This window comes from Pieris rapae, chromosome 7 (genome assembly GCF_905147795.1).
Source record: "Pieris rapae chromosome 7, ilPieRapa1.1, whole genome shotgun sequence".
Taxonomy (NCBI): domain Eukaryota; kingdom Metazoa; phylum Arthropoda; class Insecta; order Lepidoptera; family Pieridae; genus Pieris; species Pieris rapae.
The window spans coordinates 2,148,866-2,165,551 of NC_059515.1; the positions used below are offsets into that span (position 1 = coordinate 2,148,866).

Genomic DNA, 16,686 nt, shown 5'->3' on the forward strand with positions numbered 1-16,686 from the left:
TAAGTTAGCATCTTTAAATGTCTCAAATTGCAATGACAACATATTCCTCCCTATTTTTTTTATACTTCCCTCTACTATGCTTTTTACATAATTTTTTTTAAGGAAAAATCCAAATTGTATGGGGTGAACAGATCCGGTTTGATTTGTTTCCATGATTTTTTGAACATGGACAACATAAGGCGCAGGGTCTGACGCCTGGTAAAGCGACCTAGCAACGCGAGGATTAATTGAAATATTGTTAGAGTGGGCAGCCTCATTTGGGGGTATTTCTGTTGTTTTAACATCAGACTCGATGACTTTAGGAGTTATATTGTCTTTTAAATCATTAGGGAAATTTTGGGAACTTTTTCTCTTTTTTTCATTTCTCACAGATACTCTTTTTCTTTTAACAGACTTCGTGCTATCCGAACAGTCTGTATCAATAATGGAACCTTCCGTTTCCATTCCAGACGCATCGATTGTAACTACATGAGACACCTGGAGGGATGTCCCTCCAGGGTCTTCGGGCTCCATCATGGACGACAAGAGAAAAATTCTTATCTACATATAATAAAATAAAATAACTTACCAGGCTATTAAGACAAACTAAAAATATAAATAATCAACAATAACTACTACTATATACACCTTATAACTTAACTGATCCTGTATTTTTTATTTTAATTTAATTTTCAAAAGTTAAGCCAAAAAAAAGACGCCCGCCTATTTTTACACTTCCCGCGCTTTTTGGGTTTTTTATTGAGGTGAGAAATTAATTTGATATATTTTGACAGTGAAAGATTAGAAAAGATAGTTTACAGCTGTCATATGTCAGACCTCCAATCATTAAATAAATCGGTCGGTATTTCAATCATAACCTGACTTTGAAGTTTAAAGTAAAATCCTTTGGAAATAAATATAATTTTGACTTGTCCATTAACTTCTCAAGTTTTTACAATTTCAGCAACAGTTACTTAAGTTTATTAGTGAACAATTAAATATCAGTCATCATCATAAAATTATTACATTTGGTACGTATGGGAAAAAGAGAATATATAAAATTTTATTTTCAATACATCCATTATGACTTAATATTATGGCTATAACCTCTTATATCTTCTTATTTATTTGGGATAATATCTTAAGGAATTATTATTGACTCATATAATTATTGTAAAATTTATTAGGACTAATATGGCTAAGTTAGAGTTACTACAATCTATAAATGCCCACAAGGGCATCGTGTGGAATGTCTCATGGCATCCAAATGGTAATATATTTGCCTCATGTGGAGAGGATAAAGTAATTAACTTATGGAGCAAGGAAAATCAAGGGTGGGCTGTGAAGACTATGTTAGTCGACGGACACCAAAGGACGATAAGAGAAGTTGCATGGTCTCCTTGTGGAAATTTTTTAGCATCTGCTAGTTTTGATGGCACGACAGCTATATGGGATAAAAAGAGTGGTGTGTATACCCAAATAATATAAACTATTATTATTGAAATGGTTACAAGAGAATACATTTGATAATAACATTGTTATCAGGTCAGTTTGAATGCAATGCTACATTGGAGGGACATGAAAATGAGGTAAAAAGTGTAGCATGGTCACCTTCTGGGCAGTTGCTGGCTACATGCGGTAGAGATAAATCAGTATGGGTCTGGGAAGTGGCTGGTGATGATGAGTATGTTTGTGAAGCAGTACTTAATGCTCACAATCAAGATGTGAAAAAAGTGTGTAGTATATTCTGCTTTATACACCATTTTAGAGTATACATTACTTAATGAAGGTCTTGTTATAGGTTGTATGGCACCCATCTCTTGAAGTATTGGCATCTGCTTCATATGACAATACAGTCAAAATATATAAAGAAGATCAATTGGACAGTGACTGGAATTGTGTAGCAACTCTAGAGTCACATGAGACAACTGTATGGAGTTTAGCTTTTGATAAAACAGGAGAGAGATTAGCCACTTGCAGTGCTGATAACACAGTAAAAATATGGAAGGAATATAAACCTAATAATGAGCTAGGTGTTAGTGTATCTGATAAAGAGTCATCTTGGAAATGTATTTGTACATTATCTGGTTACCACACACGAACTATATATGATATAGCTTGGTGTCATAATTCTGGTCTAATAGCTACTGCCAGTGGCGATGATATTATCAGAATATTTAAAGAGGCTGAAGATTCCGATCAAGATGCACCAACATTTGATTTAATTTGTAAGAAATATGATGCACATTCCCAAGATGTTAACTGTGTCAAGTGGAATCCAACAGCTAACAATGAACTAGTGTCATGTAGTGATGATGGACAAATTAAAATTTGGAAGTTTCTTGATGAATAAATAAAGTGATAGCTTACATAATTAGTTAATAAGCAAAAATTCACATATATTTAATGCTGTATATTTTATTGTTAAGAGTTCAGAATAAAGTACTGTTAATAGTGATATGGTTTTGTTTGTTGTCATTATAATTTTTTTTTATATCTTGTATATTATTCTCTAAGAAATTATATTTAGTATAGCCAAAATATTTAAAATTTAAGCCCAAATTAAATATATACTTTGTTTCAGGGTAATATCTAATGTTTAGAATATCAAGATTTGTTTATAGAACACTGCAGTTACAAAAATATTGCACAATCACAAAACTGACAAGTGATAATATGTCCAACATAACTATACATCAAGTGTTGGCTACATTAGAGAAATTTGCACCAAAGTCTCTTTCTGAAAGCTGGGACAACACTGGATTACTAGTTGAACCATACACTCCAAGGTCTGTTGTTTTATTTTCCCAAATTAAGTATGTGTTAGAATTGAGTTCCTGTTATTCTTATTATATTTGCTAAATAAAGATAATTTGATTACTGATAAATTAAATGAATATAATATATATATTTTCAAGGTATAAGGTACTTTTGTGGCACCAGCAGAGATTCCTGGTATTTCTGAACTGTTACAACTTGGGGATCTTTAAGAGACCACTGCTTAAAAGGCCGGCAAGACAATTGTAAGCCATGGACACTTAACTCTAAGTAGCCTGCTTGCTTGCCACCTCAGCCTCTTTATAACATCCAACAGGGACTATACCTTTCCGATTATTGTATTATCATTTTTATTTAGAAATGTAAATAAGCTCTTTATTTACATTAATAATTTTTATGGTTTCACTGAAATCAGTGATCATAAATGTTATAGGTACTCTTGTAACATTGCTAAAGAAAGACTGTTATTTTTAGAAATGTTAAAAAGATCTTGTTAACAAATGATCTGACAGAAGATGTTGCTTTAGAAGCCGACAATCAAGGCTGTGAAATGATAATATCATACCATCCTCCTATATTTGCACCTATGAAATCTGTGAAGCAAAGGTAATACTGATTTCATTATTTTGTGTACAGCCCCTTTTAAGATGTTTTATTTACGACTATAGAAATGAAAGTACAAAATTTGGTTTTGATACATGTTGTATAGTGTTTGTTATGTCCAAATCTTAAAAACGTCGCAATGAATCAACTGATTAAATTTGATAAGCACGGTAAAGGTAGTGCACAATCTTTATATCTCATCATCAGGCATTTAAATGTCAATAAAAAAAAAATATTTCCTAAAATAAAAATATTTCGTAAAATAAAAATATTTCGTATTTCAGTGCTTGGAAAGAGCGTATAGTGTCGTTTTTACTAGAAAAACGAATTTTTCTATATTCACCCCATACAAGTTGGGATGCTGTTCAGGGTGGAGTGAATGATTGGCTGGCATCAGCATTTCCCGTTGGAAAATCCGAACCTATTACACCTGGCGTAGACCCTAAAACAGGATGTGGAAGGTTTGATCCTTATATTATTGATGAGCACCTCCAAAAAAAAACCTACTCTAAATTATTTTATATTGGTGTGAACCTAAAAATATACCTGTCTAATACAAAGATGTTCCTATATCTAGGTTCTTTATATTGTTTACATTTCTTATTGACTTGTTGTTTTTTTTTCAGATTTTTGCGTTTAGAGAAAAGTATTTCTGTGTCAAATGCTGTAGCAAGGGTAAAAGAACTCACCGGTCTTCAATATGTCAGGCTAGCCTTGGCCAGAAGTAAAACGATGGATGAAGAAACCCTGCAAACAATTGCACTATGTGCTGGATCAGGAGCCTCAGTATTGAAAAATGTGTCAGCGGATTTGTTCCTAACAGGTACTGAATATTTAATTTTGAATATAATACTGACCATATTAGAATTCTGTAGTCTTGTATATATATTGTCTTAAGACTAGTTTAGTCATATAGAAATGTAATTATTTATCAATAATATTAAGTGTAAAGGACTTATCCTATCTTCAGCTAAGCTTTTCAAAGAAAACTAAAAGCAATGTGAAGAAGGGCAAATGAGAATTGTAATGATTTTTTTACGTGGGTAACACTGAAAATGTTAAGAACTGACCAGTTACAAGCATTGCTAATGAAAAATTTTTTTGATTACAATTTTAGAACTCTTTGATAAGCTAATACATAGTGCATTCATTTGTTTTTGTGAATTGGCGTCAAATATAAATCTTGTATTGCACGTGATGAATTAATGAAATATGTTTTTCATTTTATCAACTTTTTCAGTGTTACTTAGGTAATAGTAAAGTCAGTACATCTTATTCCGGGTTATTGTAGTGACAAAATTTGTTGAAAATTACTAATAGTTCTTGATTAAAAAATCATGTTTTACAATTCTGTTGGTAATTAAAAGCACCCATAGGCACCACATTTATAATTTTACTTAACAAACTTTTTTTAATTACATAAATCATTTCAGGTGAAATGTTACACCATGATGTTCTGGATGCCACCCAAAAAGGTATATCGGTTATACTAACTAACCACTCTGATTCTGAAAGGGGATTCTTAAAGGACTTTTCAACTTGCCTTCAAAATGAACTAGCCAATAATGTCGAAGTTATTGTAAGTAAATGTGATAAAGATCCTTTGACAACAGTGTAAATAAAACGATAGTATAGCATTATAATTTTATTTCCATTAGTATAGGCAAATTAGCTGGTTGTATTCTATGTTATGAGATCATTAATATTTTACATTAAATACAGTTAATTAATTCTTGATTCCATAATTCACCTTCATTATAATAACTGGCAAGTTTTTCGTGCATGCGTTTTCGTGTTAACCCCGGATAGCCAATGGTGATCAGGTGTTTGAACTGAAAGACACTTTTTAAATTAAATTTTGGTTTTCGTCGAAAAAGGCATGCACGTCACTTACATCGATTACTTACGGAAGCCAGATTTCCTCGATTTGAATTTTTTATCAGTTGTAGGGATTTTTTGTATAGGTTCCTTTCTAAGGGAATCTGGACTCGGTTTGATTTTACAAATGGAGGATACAGTTCCGTTTTTATCATCATAGTTAATGACATATTTACTTTTTCTAGACTTAGATGAATTTCGATCGATGGCAGCAGGTTCCTTGGATTTTAATTTATCAGGACTAGGGATAGTTTTAGTTGCTAACCTGGAAATGTGGTCGCTCGGTCGCTTAGATTTATCTTTTGGGAAAGCCTTTTCGGAATTGTGAATATAATCATTTCTATGCACCTCCTCGTTTCCTTCAATGTAATTTTTTGTTTTTTGTTTAGTCTCAGTCGACCGATTATGGAACTTTGCACTTTGTGAGGTTTTGGATCTTTCCGCTTTGATGTCTTCGTTGCGTGAAGTCGAAAGGTCAGGTGTGGTTAGTTTTTCTGTTCGTTTTGGTTTGCGATCATCGCTCTTCGTTTGTTTGTTTTTCGTGGCCTCGTAATTTCGTGTAGTCGTGACATCAATATTATCAGAATTCAATTTCAATTTTGTAGGACTGTTCCTGCCTCTCAAATAATGTTTTGATATATCTTTCTTAGCATTTATATTAACATACACAGTTTCTTCAGGCGTTTTATTCGCCGATTTATGTTTAGTATTTTGGTCTCCGTTATATTTATCCACAATCCCGCTTTGCTTACGGTTCATACTAGTTGACCTATAAATATGATTTATGCTTAAAATTAAAATACCAACAGGAACAATAATTTTAATTTTATATGAAATGTTAAGGTACTCACCGTTTCGGCGAAGTTTCACATATTTTGTTTCGTGTTACGTGTGAATCTTTTCTCGGCGACTCTGACAAACTCCTACTCGATCCAGATGCGCTTTCATGAGTAGTCTTCAAACGTGCCGATCGAGTCGTTTTTGGAACATCGCTATCTGCTTCTGATATGGGTTTTAGCAATTTATTTCGATTGTCCTCTGATACTTCTATGTATTTTGTTCTTGGTTTTGGAGTAGGAACTGGACGATATTTAATATTAGAAATATTTTGATACTCAGGAGTATCATCAGACTCTGCTTCGCTATTGCAAACACTGTTTGATATTTTTTGTACTAATTTGACTGAATGAAGAATTTCTTCTTGAAGGTTATCGAGTGTTTGTATTTCGTCGTTGTTTCTATTATTTTGAATGCCGAAGAAAGTGAGATCGCTGTCTCGAAGTTGACGAGTTTTAAATTTACCACCAGTGGGAGCTAGTGAGGTAGGTTTGTATTCATGTTCTTGATGGTTACTTGAATTAATTGATTTTATGGTTTCTGCAGTGTTCTTGCCATTTAATGCCTGATTCAGTTTTTGAGGACCTGTTAACATTAACATGACAAATTATATTTCAAAGTAGCTGCTTTGTTTCGCTATTGTTGTTAATGAGTGTTATTGCTGAATTGAAGTAAAACCATTTTTAACATAAAACTGTTATTACATTATCGTAATATCTACCATCAATCAACCATAAATCTATTATTACATTATCGTAATATTGTTAGCATTCATTTGAAAGTCTACCAAGAGAAAAAAAAATATTTTTTAGCAATTTATACTATTCTGTTTTTGTATTAAAATTATAAAAATATATTTAAGTGATTTTCTTACCTATACTTGGTGTCCTCAAATGATTATTGCTATACGTGTCTTCATCCGTAGCTCTATTACTATAAAACTTAGTCTGCTTCTGTTCAATTTCCAACTGCTTATTTATCAAAGTTACAGCTGTCGGAAACCTACTATTTTCTGTATGTTTGTCTTCCGTTAAATCTCCAAGTGCCATATTTTCTCCTAAAAGATATGGTCTGGGTTTCGGAATTCTGTTCTTAAGAATACTTTTTGTAGCTGCGATATTTTCATCTAGATCAGTACAGTCTTGGTTATCTATACTAACAGACACATCTCTAAAACTAGACTTTTCTCCAAAAAGTGTTATCGATTTGTCAACTTTACTTGTATATGGCGCAAAAACACTTTTCTTTTTCCTAAAGTCATTAGAAGGCGGCGGTTTCTCGTCAGTAGCAATTATGTTGACAGTTCCAGACTCCGCTGCAAAATGTAATTCCGTTTTACAAAAACCAACCTTTTTTGTTCTTTTATCATTATCGTCTGTTGAAGAAGGGTCATCATTTTCAACTGTAACTGGCAAAGTTATTGTAACCTTTCCTTTTGATTGTAGTGAAATTATATTGTTATTATCTGTTAAATATTTTTCGTGATGCTCTTTTAATGGACTTATTCGCGTTGGTTTGAATGTCGATGTTGGCCTATTTTTCCACAGCCAGTCCTGAAATGATTCCTCAGGCAAATCAGATAATCTATCTTTACTAAGTCGTTTCGAGGTATTTTCAAAATGATGTGTATTGTAATCGCTAACAATTTCTGTTGACTTACAAATTCCACTATCAGTAGAAGAATCCATAATATTTAACGTATCACTACTTTTGTTATTTAACGGTGTGGTGTCTTCGAAACTATAACTCTTTCGTCTGTTATTCCATTCCTCACTGCCGTTAAGAAGAGATGTATATTTTAAAGTACTAAGACTTACAGGTGCGTCTAATAAAGGTGATACCCGATTATTTCTGACATGTATATTTTTGATACTATCTTCATTGCTTTCGCTGTTTCGAAAGCTTCTGGTGGTATTTCTACTGCTATTTCTCGAGTCTAAATCAATGATACTGGCGTTATCAGTTGACGAAGATTCCTCACTGGGCATTCTGATTGAAGACTTCCCTGTTGTGATTTTCCACTTTGACGGTTCTGATATTTCAATGTCATCAGGTTCAGTAACTTTATAATTTAATTTCTCATTATCAACTTCGGGAGATGATTCTAACGGTAGTGACGATATTTCTAATGGTTTTGATGGTAATGCCGGAGATTGTTCTGGAAGATATCCTGATGATATAACCTAAAACATATTGTCATTTATATAACATATAAGACCTGTCAATGATCTGTGGTTTTTTATCTCTCTTGACCACATACTTTTCTATGGATGTTTTAAATAAGCGTAAAAAGGTTTCAGCCTTAAATTTTTGCGTTATCTGTGTAATACGTAAAGCTAAGCTATTAAAGCGATAAAAACATAGAAATCAAATATTTACTCGTCTTGAAGATTGCATCAAATAGGAAGAGCTTGGTGCGCCAGGACCAGAGGAAGAATGATACGCCGCTCTCATTACACGAACTTTAGCACCTGGGGCGCTAGCGTGCAACACTTCCATTGCGCGTGCGACTCGACGCGTCACACCGCCTTCAGTTACCTGCAAACACCACAGGAAATTAAAAAAACTAAAACAAATCCAATATAAAAATAAACCAGTCCGCTACACCCCAATCTTAGTCTCAGAATTAATCGATTTTATTTAATCGTTTTTATCTGATCGGCTGTCTGTGTCTGACATATGTCACGATTTACCATAGGAGCAAGTGCTTATGGCGTTCAAAAAACATAAATCGCCTTGGTGCTTAGGCGCACTTTAAACGCACCAACTCAGAGATGAGGGCTGCACGCCTAAGCCACTAACACTGCTATACAATATATATATGTATATACAATTACACATATTTTAGTTTTCTTTTTTCATTATTCATTAGACACTAAAAAACCTGACACGATTCGAATTATGACGTTCTGTTATCATTTCAACATTTAGTGCAAATCGTAAACATCTGTTTTAGTTAAACCATTAAAAGCTAATTATGACGTAAGCTAGTCTGTGTCTAGTTAACTTTCTAGATTTGACCTTGTGGAGGTGATGTAAGGTATTAGTTATCTAAGACGTGGGGACTTTAAATTCTAATTGAACTTTAGGATTCATAAAAAAATATTTTGCGGAAGTTTTTACCATCGGTGACTCACATACAAAACTGTGTGTTGTATTAATTCAGCTTATTTTAAAGTTCGATCTCAGGACGAACCGCTAATGCTATTTTAATAAATTGCAAATACGTTACTTTTTCTTTAAAAGGAAATTCACGTAGCCACATTATTATGTGTAAACACCAGTTTTCAATATATGAGTAAAGTCCACAGAATATGGTCCATAAGTACGCAGGTTTCGTAATGTTGAATGTCTACAGAAAGTACTCTCCATCTCTCGTTACAGGGTAATAATTAGCAGGATAACAGGAAACTGTATATAGCGTTTCCGAGAAACTTATATTCCTTTATTTCCTTTATATATGTCTACAAATAATTTATATTCCTGACTCATGTTTGCATACTATGAAATCATTACTTTAAAAATATATATTTGTAAGTAGAGAAAAAAATCATTTTATAAAATTTCAGAAATAATTTCTAATTTAATTGAAATTAAATTTTCGAAAGTTCAAATTTGTTCTTCGATAGTGAAAATAGCGGCAGTGCTCTGTGCTTGGTAGAGTAAAATGCAGTTAGCAGATAACGGTTTAGAAAAAGGGATTTTTCTATTAACACGAATTCGCCGGTGGTGACAAGTTTCTTATGTACTATCCTTTACACGAAACATGATATCAACCACTTTAATCAAGAAAATGATTCAATATTTATTATATAGTGAAAACTTTGATATTTACGTGGTGTAATATCTTCCAATGGCATGATTATGAAACAAAGTGAAGTTGATATAATATGACGTCACAGGGCAATCGGTAAAGTTGATTTATCAACTGTCACAATAATTAGGCAAAGACAAAATCGGTAACGGTATAATCATTCGTTCAAATAAGTTTCTTAACAAGGTGTGAAATAAATTATGGTAATATTTGTGGGTGGGCGAGGAGTGGGGAGAGATTAAGAAAATCGTCGTTTCATGTCATTGACACTGGCGCTAAATCTTATGTTCATCAATCAAAATTAAAATATAAATTAGAGTTCCGTAAAATATTGCTTTATACATTAAGTGAAAAAGGATTTCAAATTCATTTTTAATAGACTTGACTATTTCCATTCTAGATAGGCCTTATTAGATATTATTTGGGTAAATAACAGTCCCGGTGAGGCACTGATGGAACATACATATTATATTCTCATCAGTGACTGTTAATATTTTTCGTAAGTTTAAATCACACTAACACAAAACTTTAAAGACAGCAATACATATCAACAAAAGGTAATGATCCAAAAAATATGCTAGTCTTTGAACAGGCACCAATGCGCTTTTCTTTCACACATCTGTCCTCTAGTAGAGTTTAACTCTAATTTTAATGAAAACAGCGATTTAAATATGATATTATACGTCACAAGTCACAGTCGAAATTTTACAAGGAAAATGTTTAAACAATCTGAGAAATGATGGTTAAATTTTAATAATCGAATCAGTTTAGGAAACCCCGATATAATATCTGATTCATCTGTATTTAGTGGTATCCATTTAGTCATACTATTTATACTGCGCAGTATTTAATTCGAATCATTATGGTAATGGAATGGAAATTCAACTCGATACATATTCCTAACTCAATAGTCGACGTGTATGTCGAATAACTTAAGTGTCTTATTTTCGATGCAAAGCCAAATTTTTCAAGTTTACATGGATATCCTAATGTTAATGATAACAAAGCTTGTATCTTATATATAAAATTGTGTAGTTCTTTTCAGCAAAATTTAATTTCTCTTATAATTTATGTTTCATAGTTTTAGGAATACTTTAAAACTGTCTTTTATCTTCGCTCCACATGAGCTGCTGTAACCTCGCAGCGGCCTTAGCGCAGGATTTCCGGAGAGGCATCACAGAATAAACAATAGTAATATGTAGTTAAGCACCTCAATTACATACCAACTCGATAATAATCTTTCGATTTCTAATCAACAATTTTAAAAACTAACAAAAATTATATTTCTTTAGCCACCAAAAAATAATAACACAAATAAATGTAACTTTTAATAAGAAACCTAGCTGCATTATTTACTAAGCATTATTAAAAACAACTATCGAAGTTTTGATATTAATAATGTCAGTGGGTGCTTCACCGCGTTGAATTAAAAAACAGCCTACGCTTACTATACTTATCCAGCCTCGTCCAATAAAATAAATCTAATAGTATTAATTATATCTAAAGAACGATGTCACTTAGCAACAAAATTGTATGCCCAAATTCATCGCCGAACTTATTTATATCTTAAATCTCCACTCTTAAAGAAACACACTGACTACGACTGTGAACAATTAAATCCGGACAACTATTTTGGAGGCTTTTGTTTGACTAACCGGTTGAAGAAAAGGCATTAAATCCATTCCCTGTTGGCCTTAAAAAAGTGTAGAAGAAACGTCAACGCGTGCAAAAACTAAGGAAATTCAGTTTTTGAGATTTATCAATATGAATTACGAACGTGAGAAAATGTTTCAATATAGGAAATGGCAAAGGAAATCAGCGGAACATCGTAATTTGTTCTAAGATGCTTTCTCTATATCTTTCCTTACCTAACTGTTAATCTAAGGTGTATGATGTTGTCCCGTAAACTATGTGTGTTACAAAGTCTGTAGAGAAAGTAAATTCAACGATCTGAATATTTGGAACTGTTAAAGATTGAAATAGCATCAGCTTTTTATTACGGAAAAATATATTTTTTATTACGAACACTTCTGGGAATACCGTTATATTCTTGTGCTCCTGGCGAGAGTACAGACTACTTAAAATAAAAAAAAATGATTTCTTATCTATATTTTAAAATATTATTGGTTTAAATTGTTTAAGGCCTTAATGTTAATGTGCACTTTATATTGCACAATAATTTAAGTTATGTTGTTCATTTAATACTTCGAACACCAGACTGATTCGTGAGGGCCATTCCGCGTTAATTTAGTATGAGAAAACGAAACCTTAAAGTAACTTCAGCACATCTCCTGACACTAGCCAATACTGCTGTAAGAAATATTTCGTATTTTGATTGGTAAATGAAATTGTAATAGGTATTTAGGAAGTGTACTAAAATAGATTTATAGGATTAGACTTACAGGTTCCAAGGTTATTTAAAACTGAACTATGGTTTGAATGCGGTTGTTTTAAACCAACATGGATTTATATTACAATTAGGTTTAATAGAGTTAGGTTACATAGAGATAAAAACAAACACTGTATCATGTCTGTTATTGTTTGAATCTGACAAAAATATCCTTTTTCGATTGTTTCGCCGGAAATCAGTCTTTAGAATTATACACAAATGTGTTAATAAGTTAATTTTAACGTTTATTTTTTTAATAAACGTTTAAGCTATTTGAATAGATAAATATATATATATATAGTTATATAACAATGAAATTTACAAGTAGGCGGAGTTCCTAAAAGATAGCGACAGCCGACAAGGTTGTACCTACCTACTTAGTTTGCCCAGTTATTTGACCTTAAGATTTGTACACTTTCAGCTTTAGTAAAAAATAAATAAAAAAATCTATTCCTAAGTTCAAACTTTCACCTTTGACAAGTACTGTTAAATTTTAACTTCACAATTTCAATAGATTAAATGAAAATCGAACCATTAATATTTGGTTCTAATCAATGGCCTTTGAATATGCTTAGATTCTACTCTAAGGCACTGACGCAGACGTAATAGACAACAAAACAAACTTTTTACATGACCATTTTCATAACGTTCGTAAAACGGTACATGAAACATTAACTATAGGTTCATTTATATGCAGACAATGTAGGCTTCAGCTAATATAATGTAAGTCAACAAGTCCTCGTAACACTGTTAGAATTTTTTAGGTCTTGTCAACAAGTAGCTAATTGTAAATAGAATTAATGAAATCTCAATGAACACAAAGAAATAACCGGTTAAATAAATACTGTAAGCATTGAACTTTATATTAACACAATGATTCATTTTTGTGTAATAAAAAATCAAACTTGCTCGGGCGGTCACGTCATTCAGGTTTTGCACTTTATATGGAAAAGCAACTTTAACGCTTTCGGAGATGACGATTGTATATATGTAAGGTTAGTTTACTAATTTAATCTGTATTTTAAGATTATCTCTACAATGTATAAACAGGAATTAGAGTAGATACAACAATGCTGTGAAAGTACTTTATACTAAGCGAGTAAGTCTTATATGTACAAAGGTGTATTAAAGATTCAAAATTCATTCATCTTATACATGCATACGTTATTTAAGCTATACGTAGTACATACACTACTACTAAGGTGTCCTGTCGTGTTATCCTAGACGTCTTTGCAATGTTGTTGTAAAAGCTAGTATCTTACTAGTGTCGGTTGATGCCCTCACCTTCCCAAATTCAGCAGTCCCAGCCCACTGCCTTCTCCATTGATCTGCGACTTCCATTTCGAGTTTCGTATTTCGATCGTTGCAGCTACACAATATTACAGCATACGAATGAAACGTGCCTGCACGTTCACGTATGTTCTTTCCGCTAGCGCGAAGGAGACTAATGACCGTGTCGGCTACGCACACCGACAGCTTAAAAGCCACTAAGGTATCTTTATTTCCTTTCGTCAGTATAATATTGTTTTGGTAGTCATTTCATGTCAACGCCCACAAGCGTTTATACTACCTAGAAACATCCTACACACAACATGGTGCGTTTTGCAACAAGCCAAATGGTGGTAAATTTTACGATATTCTTTGTCTCGCTTCTTTAGTTAAGCTTTTAAACACGTTTAAATCAGGTATAAAACAATTTTCTTGGAAATATCAATATTGGCAAAAATTTTAGGACTATATAACTCAGTGACTTTAAATCTTTGAAATATATCAGCCATCATGTGGCCAAATATATATATATATAAATGATGGCACTTTAGGAAGCAATAAATGAAAATTAAGAACTGTTAGTTACATAAAAAATGAGTTAACAATAGCATCATTATGTATCCATATTGGAATGAATACTATTAATTTATACATATATAGCATTTTTTAAACTTTAACTTATTTAAATTGTATGTACTACACTGTATTGATTTCTGATAAATATATAGTTTGACTTATAGGCTAGGCTCAGGTAAAATTATTTTAGGTATGTAATATTTTTATTAATTCATTAAAGTTTTCATGATTAATTGTGAACTACACTCTATACATACTAAGAACTAATTTAACATATTATATGTCTTATACACAAGCAGGCTCCTAGTAACTATTCACAGTCTATTTTCTCTAAGATGATCAATATACAAATTTATTATATGATTATTACAATTCTGTATATGTTTAATATTCAGAAGTGTATCACTGTTATCTATTTTTCTCATATTTACTCCTCTTTCATAAATAACCAAAAAAACATCTTGTTTTTTGTTAACATGGCAGAAGTTATAAAAGTGCCTTTGTTCTGACCCAAAATTCTTGCTTAGTCCATCTTTAAAATCTTTATAAAAAAGCTGCTGATTGTAGTCACATAAACTTTCTATCTCAGTCCACTCCTCTTCATCAACACCAAATAGAATACCTACACTCTTTCCCTTAAGCACACATACAGTGTGTCCAAACTCATCTGATACCTTTAAGACAGCTGTTGTTGAAGGCTTGTCTGGCTTATAACAATTAATTTTTACTGACTCTATTGTATAGTCTAAAATGATTCCCCAAGCTTTAACTCCTATTTTTAATTGACCACTCTCTGTTATTCTTGTTGGGGATAGGTTCTTCAAGAGTGAGAGAAAGCTCTTTTCACAAGTAGCACTATTCATTTGATTTTTCTATTTGGCATTTAAATTATTAATAATAATATAATTATTACAAAAATAATAAGCAATCCGAGCGAGCTCCTTTACCTTAATTTATATTATATGGACAATAGTTTAATTTAACAAAGTATAATAAATAATAAAGAGCATAGTACAAGTGATTAAAATTCAAATCACATTCTAAATTTTTTTTTTTTGGAGTTTATGGCCTGGTATGTAGACCTTTAGGCCAAGTCTTGAGTATTTTTATTTGGTTTATAATAATTTCTAAAACTTTAATAGTGATATAGTGTTTACAGTTTACACCGGTCACCGACTATAAGATATTTTTTTTTGGAGAACCGACCAAACAAGAACTGAAGAACTTTATCCACAGATTAATAACTTATATAAAGTTTATATTTACATAATATTGTGTATACTTTGAAGACTGTCTGAATTTTTTTTGTTAGAAGATATACTCTCTTGACCAAACTTTACAAAGGTATCCGTTTTGCGATTAGATAAAAGTCTCTAAAAATCCAAAGGCCAAATCTTACACTACGGAAAATTATAGTCTATAGAGTCACTGACTAACGATTGTGTCTCACACTTCACAGTACACATTCCCTCAGTCCACAGACTATGTGGAAGAAAGAAATAAGTAATGATCTCTGACCTTCGTTTATATGGGAAATAAAGAACGTAACCGAAGTCTTAAGCCTTAACTACGAGAACGAAACAACCTCAAGAATTACAAAATCAAATATATTAGTTATTACTTACAAAAACAAATACTTAAGGTAACCTTAAAAAGTTGTATTGACTGTAACTGCATTAACAATTTACTGATAAACCAACAGCAGGAACTTTTGAGACTTGAGATTTGGTTGTGATGTAATGTGTTAAATGTGTATCTAAAATGCGAATAGCTTGGATGTATAAACTAGTAAATCATTTCCCTGGAAAGAAAACTTTTGGCTTATACAGGTTCCTGCCAATATTTTTTGTGTTTGGCGGTGCTTTGGAATTTTCTATGATTAACTGGAAAGTTGGAGACATAAATTTCTATAATACATTTAAAAGGCGACAGGCTAAATCTATTGTTGAAGAGAAAATCGAAAAATATTCGGTGCAATAAAATGCCTGCAGGTGTCAGTTGGGGTCAGTATATTTCTTTTACATTAGCAGCAATGCTATCAATGCTAGCAGGATCTCAAGTAGTTCATAATCACTATAAACCTTTGGTGGATTTACATATTTACATTAACAAAGAATTAGAGAATCTTCCAACAAATGTTCAAGAAAAAATTAAGTCTGAGTTGGAGGAAGAAGGTGTATTAAAAGGAAAGAAATGAAGACATCATAGTACAGTATAATAGCAATATTGTAGATATGCTATGAGTGATATGATAGTAAATAAATATTTATATGATTATTTATCTATTTTTACTCAATAAACATTTTATATTGAATAAAAATTCTTTTATATAATTTAAACTGGAATTTTAAGAATTAGGATAATCCGGTACAGGTATAATTAAAATCCTAGGTATATCTTTAAAGCCTTTCACCTTAAAAAACTAAATATTATTTATGTTTGATAGGCACACATTGATGATCAGGTTGCGCGTATCAAGAAAAATAATTAATGAAGAGACGATCTATACATGAGGCTAGAACTATTAAAAGTATATTTGAACTCATATATATCACAAATAAAA

The 16,686-nt window shown here is 32.0% G+C and overlaps 4 protein-coding genes across 6 annotated transcripts; 3 read left to right on the forward strand and 1 right to left on the reverse strand.

The window, feature by feature from the left end:
* The first annotated feature begins 851 nt into the window (after window positions 1-851).
* Window positions 852-4,997, forward strand: LOC110996657 (probable cytosolic iron-sulfur protein assembly protein Ciao1). Of its 2 annotated transcripts, XM_022264465.2 has the most exons (6): window positions 853-1,010; window positions 2,564-2,768; window positions 3,232-3,363; window positions 3,645-3,821; window positions 3,987-4,183; window positions 4,794-4,997. In XM_022264465.2, exons 2-6 carry the CDS (start codon window positions 2,575-2,577, stop codon window positions 4,976-4,978), a joined length of 885 nt encoding a protein of 294 aa, XP_022120157.2. In that variant the 5' UTR covers window positions 853-1,010; window positions 2,564-2,574; the 3' UTR covers window positions 4,979-4,997. The 2 variants fall into 2 exon arrangements, with proteins under 2 accessions (XP_022120147.2, XP_022120157.2); XM_022264455.2 differs by lacking the exons at window positions 2,564-2,768; window positions 3,232-3,363; window positions 3,645-3,821; window positions 3,987-4,183; window positions 4,794-4,997 and adding exons at window positions 1,167-1,444; window positions 1,525-1,712; window positions 1,781-2,437 and having other exon boundaries at window positions 852-1,010.
* On the reverse strand, window positions 4,994-13,963 carry LOC110996641. Of its 2 annotated transcripts, none has more exons than XM_022264422.2 (6): window positions 13,563-13,963; window positions 8,455-8,613; window positions 6,950-8,258; window positions 6,090-6,660; window positions 5,268-6,007; window positions 4,994-5,192 (listed from the first exon to the last, which is right to left on the reverse strand). In XM_022264422.2, exons 1-6 carry the CDS (start codon window positions 13,617-13,619, stop codon window positions 5,116-5,118), a joined length of 2,913 nt encoding a protein of 970 aa, XP_022120114.2. In that variant the 5' UTR covers window positions 13,620-13,963; the 3' UTR covers window positions 4,994-5,115. The 2 variants fall into 2 exon arrangements, with proteins under 2 accessions (XP_022120114.2, XP_045484938.1); XM_045628982.1 differs by having other exon boundaries at window positions 13,469-13,946.
* Window positions 13,964-15,597: 1,634 nt separating this feature from the next.
* Window positions 15,598-16,103, forward strand: LOC123689346 (small integral membrane protein 4). The gene has a single exon (XM_045628916.1). It carries the CDS (start codon window positions 15,885-15,887, stop codon window positions 16,101-16,103), a length of 219 nt encoding a protein of 72 aa, XP_045484872.1. The 5' UTR covers window positions 15,598-15,884.
* Window position 16,104: 1 nt separating this feature from the next.
* LOC111002592 lies at window positions 16,105-16,400 on the forward strand. Its single transcript, XM_022272745.2, has one exon. The coding sequence runs from the start codon at window positions 16,105-16,107 to the stop codon at window positions 16,318-16,320; it is 216 nt and encodes a 71-aa protein (XP_022128437.1). The 3' UTR covers window positions 16,321-16,400.
* The last annotated feature ends 286 nt before the right edge of the window (window positions 16,401-16,686 follow it).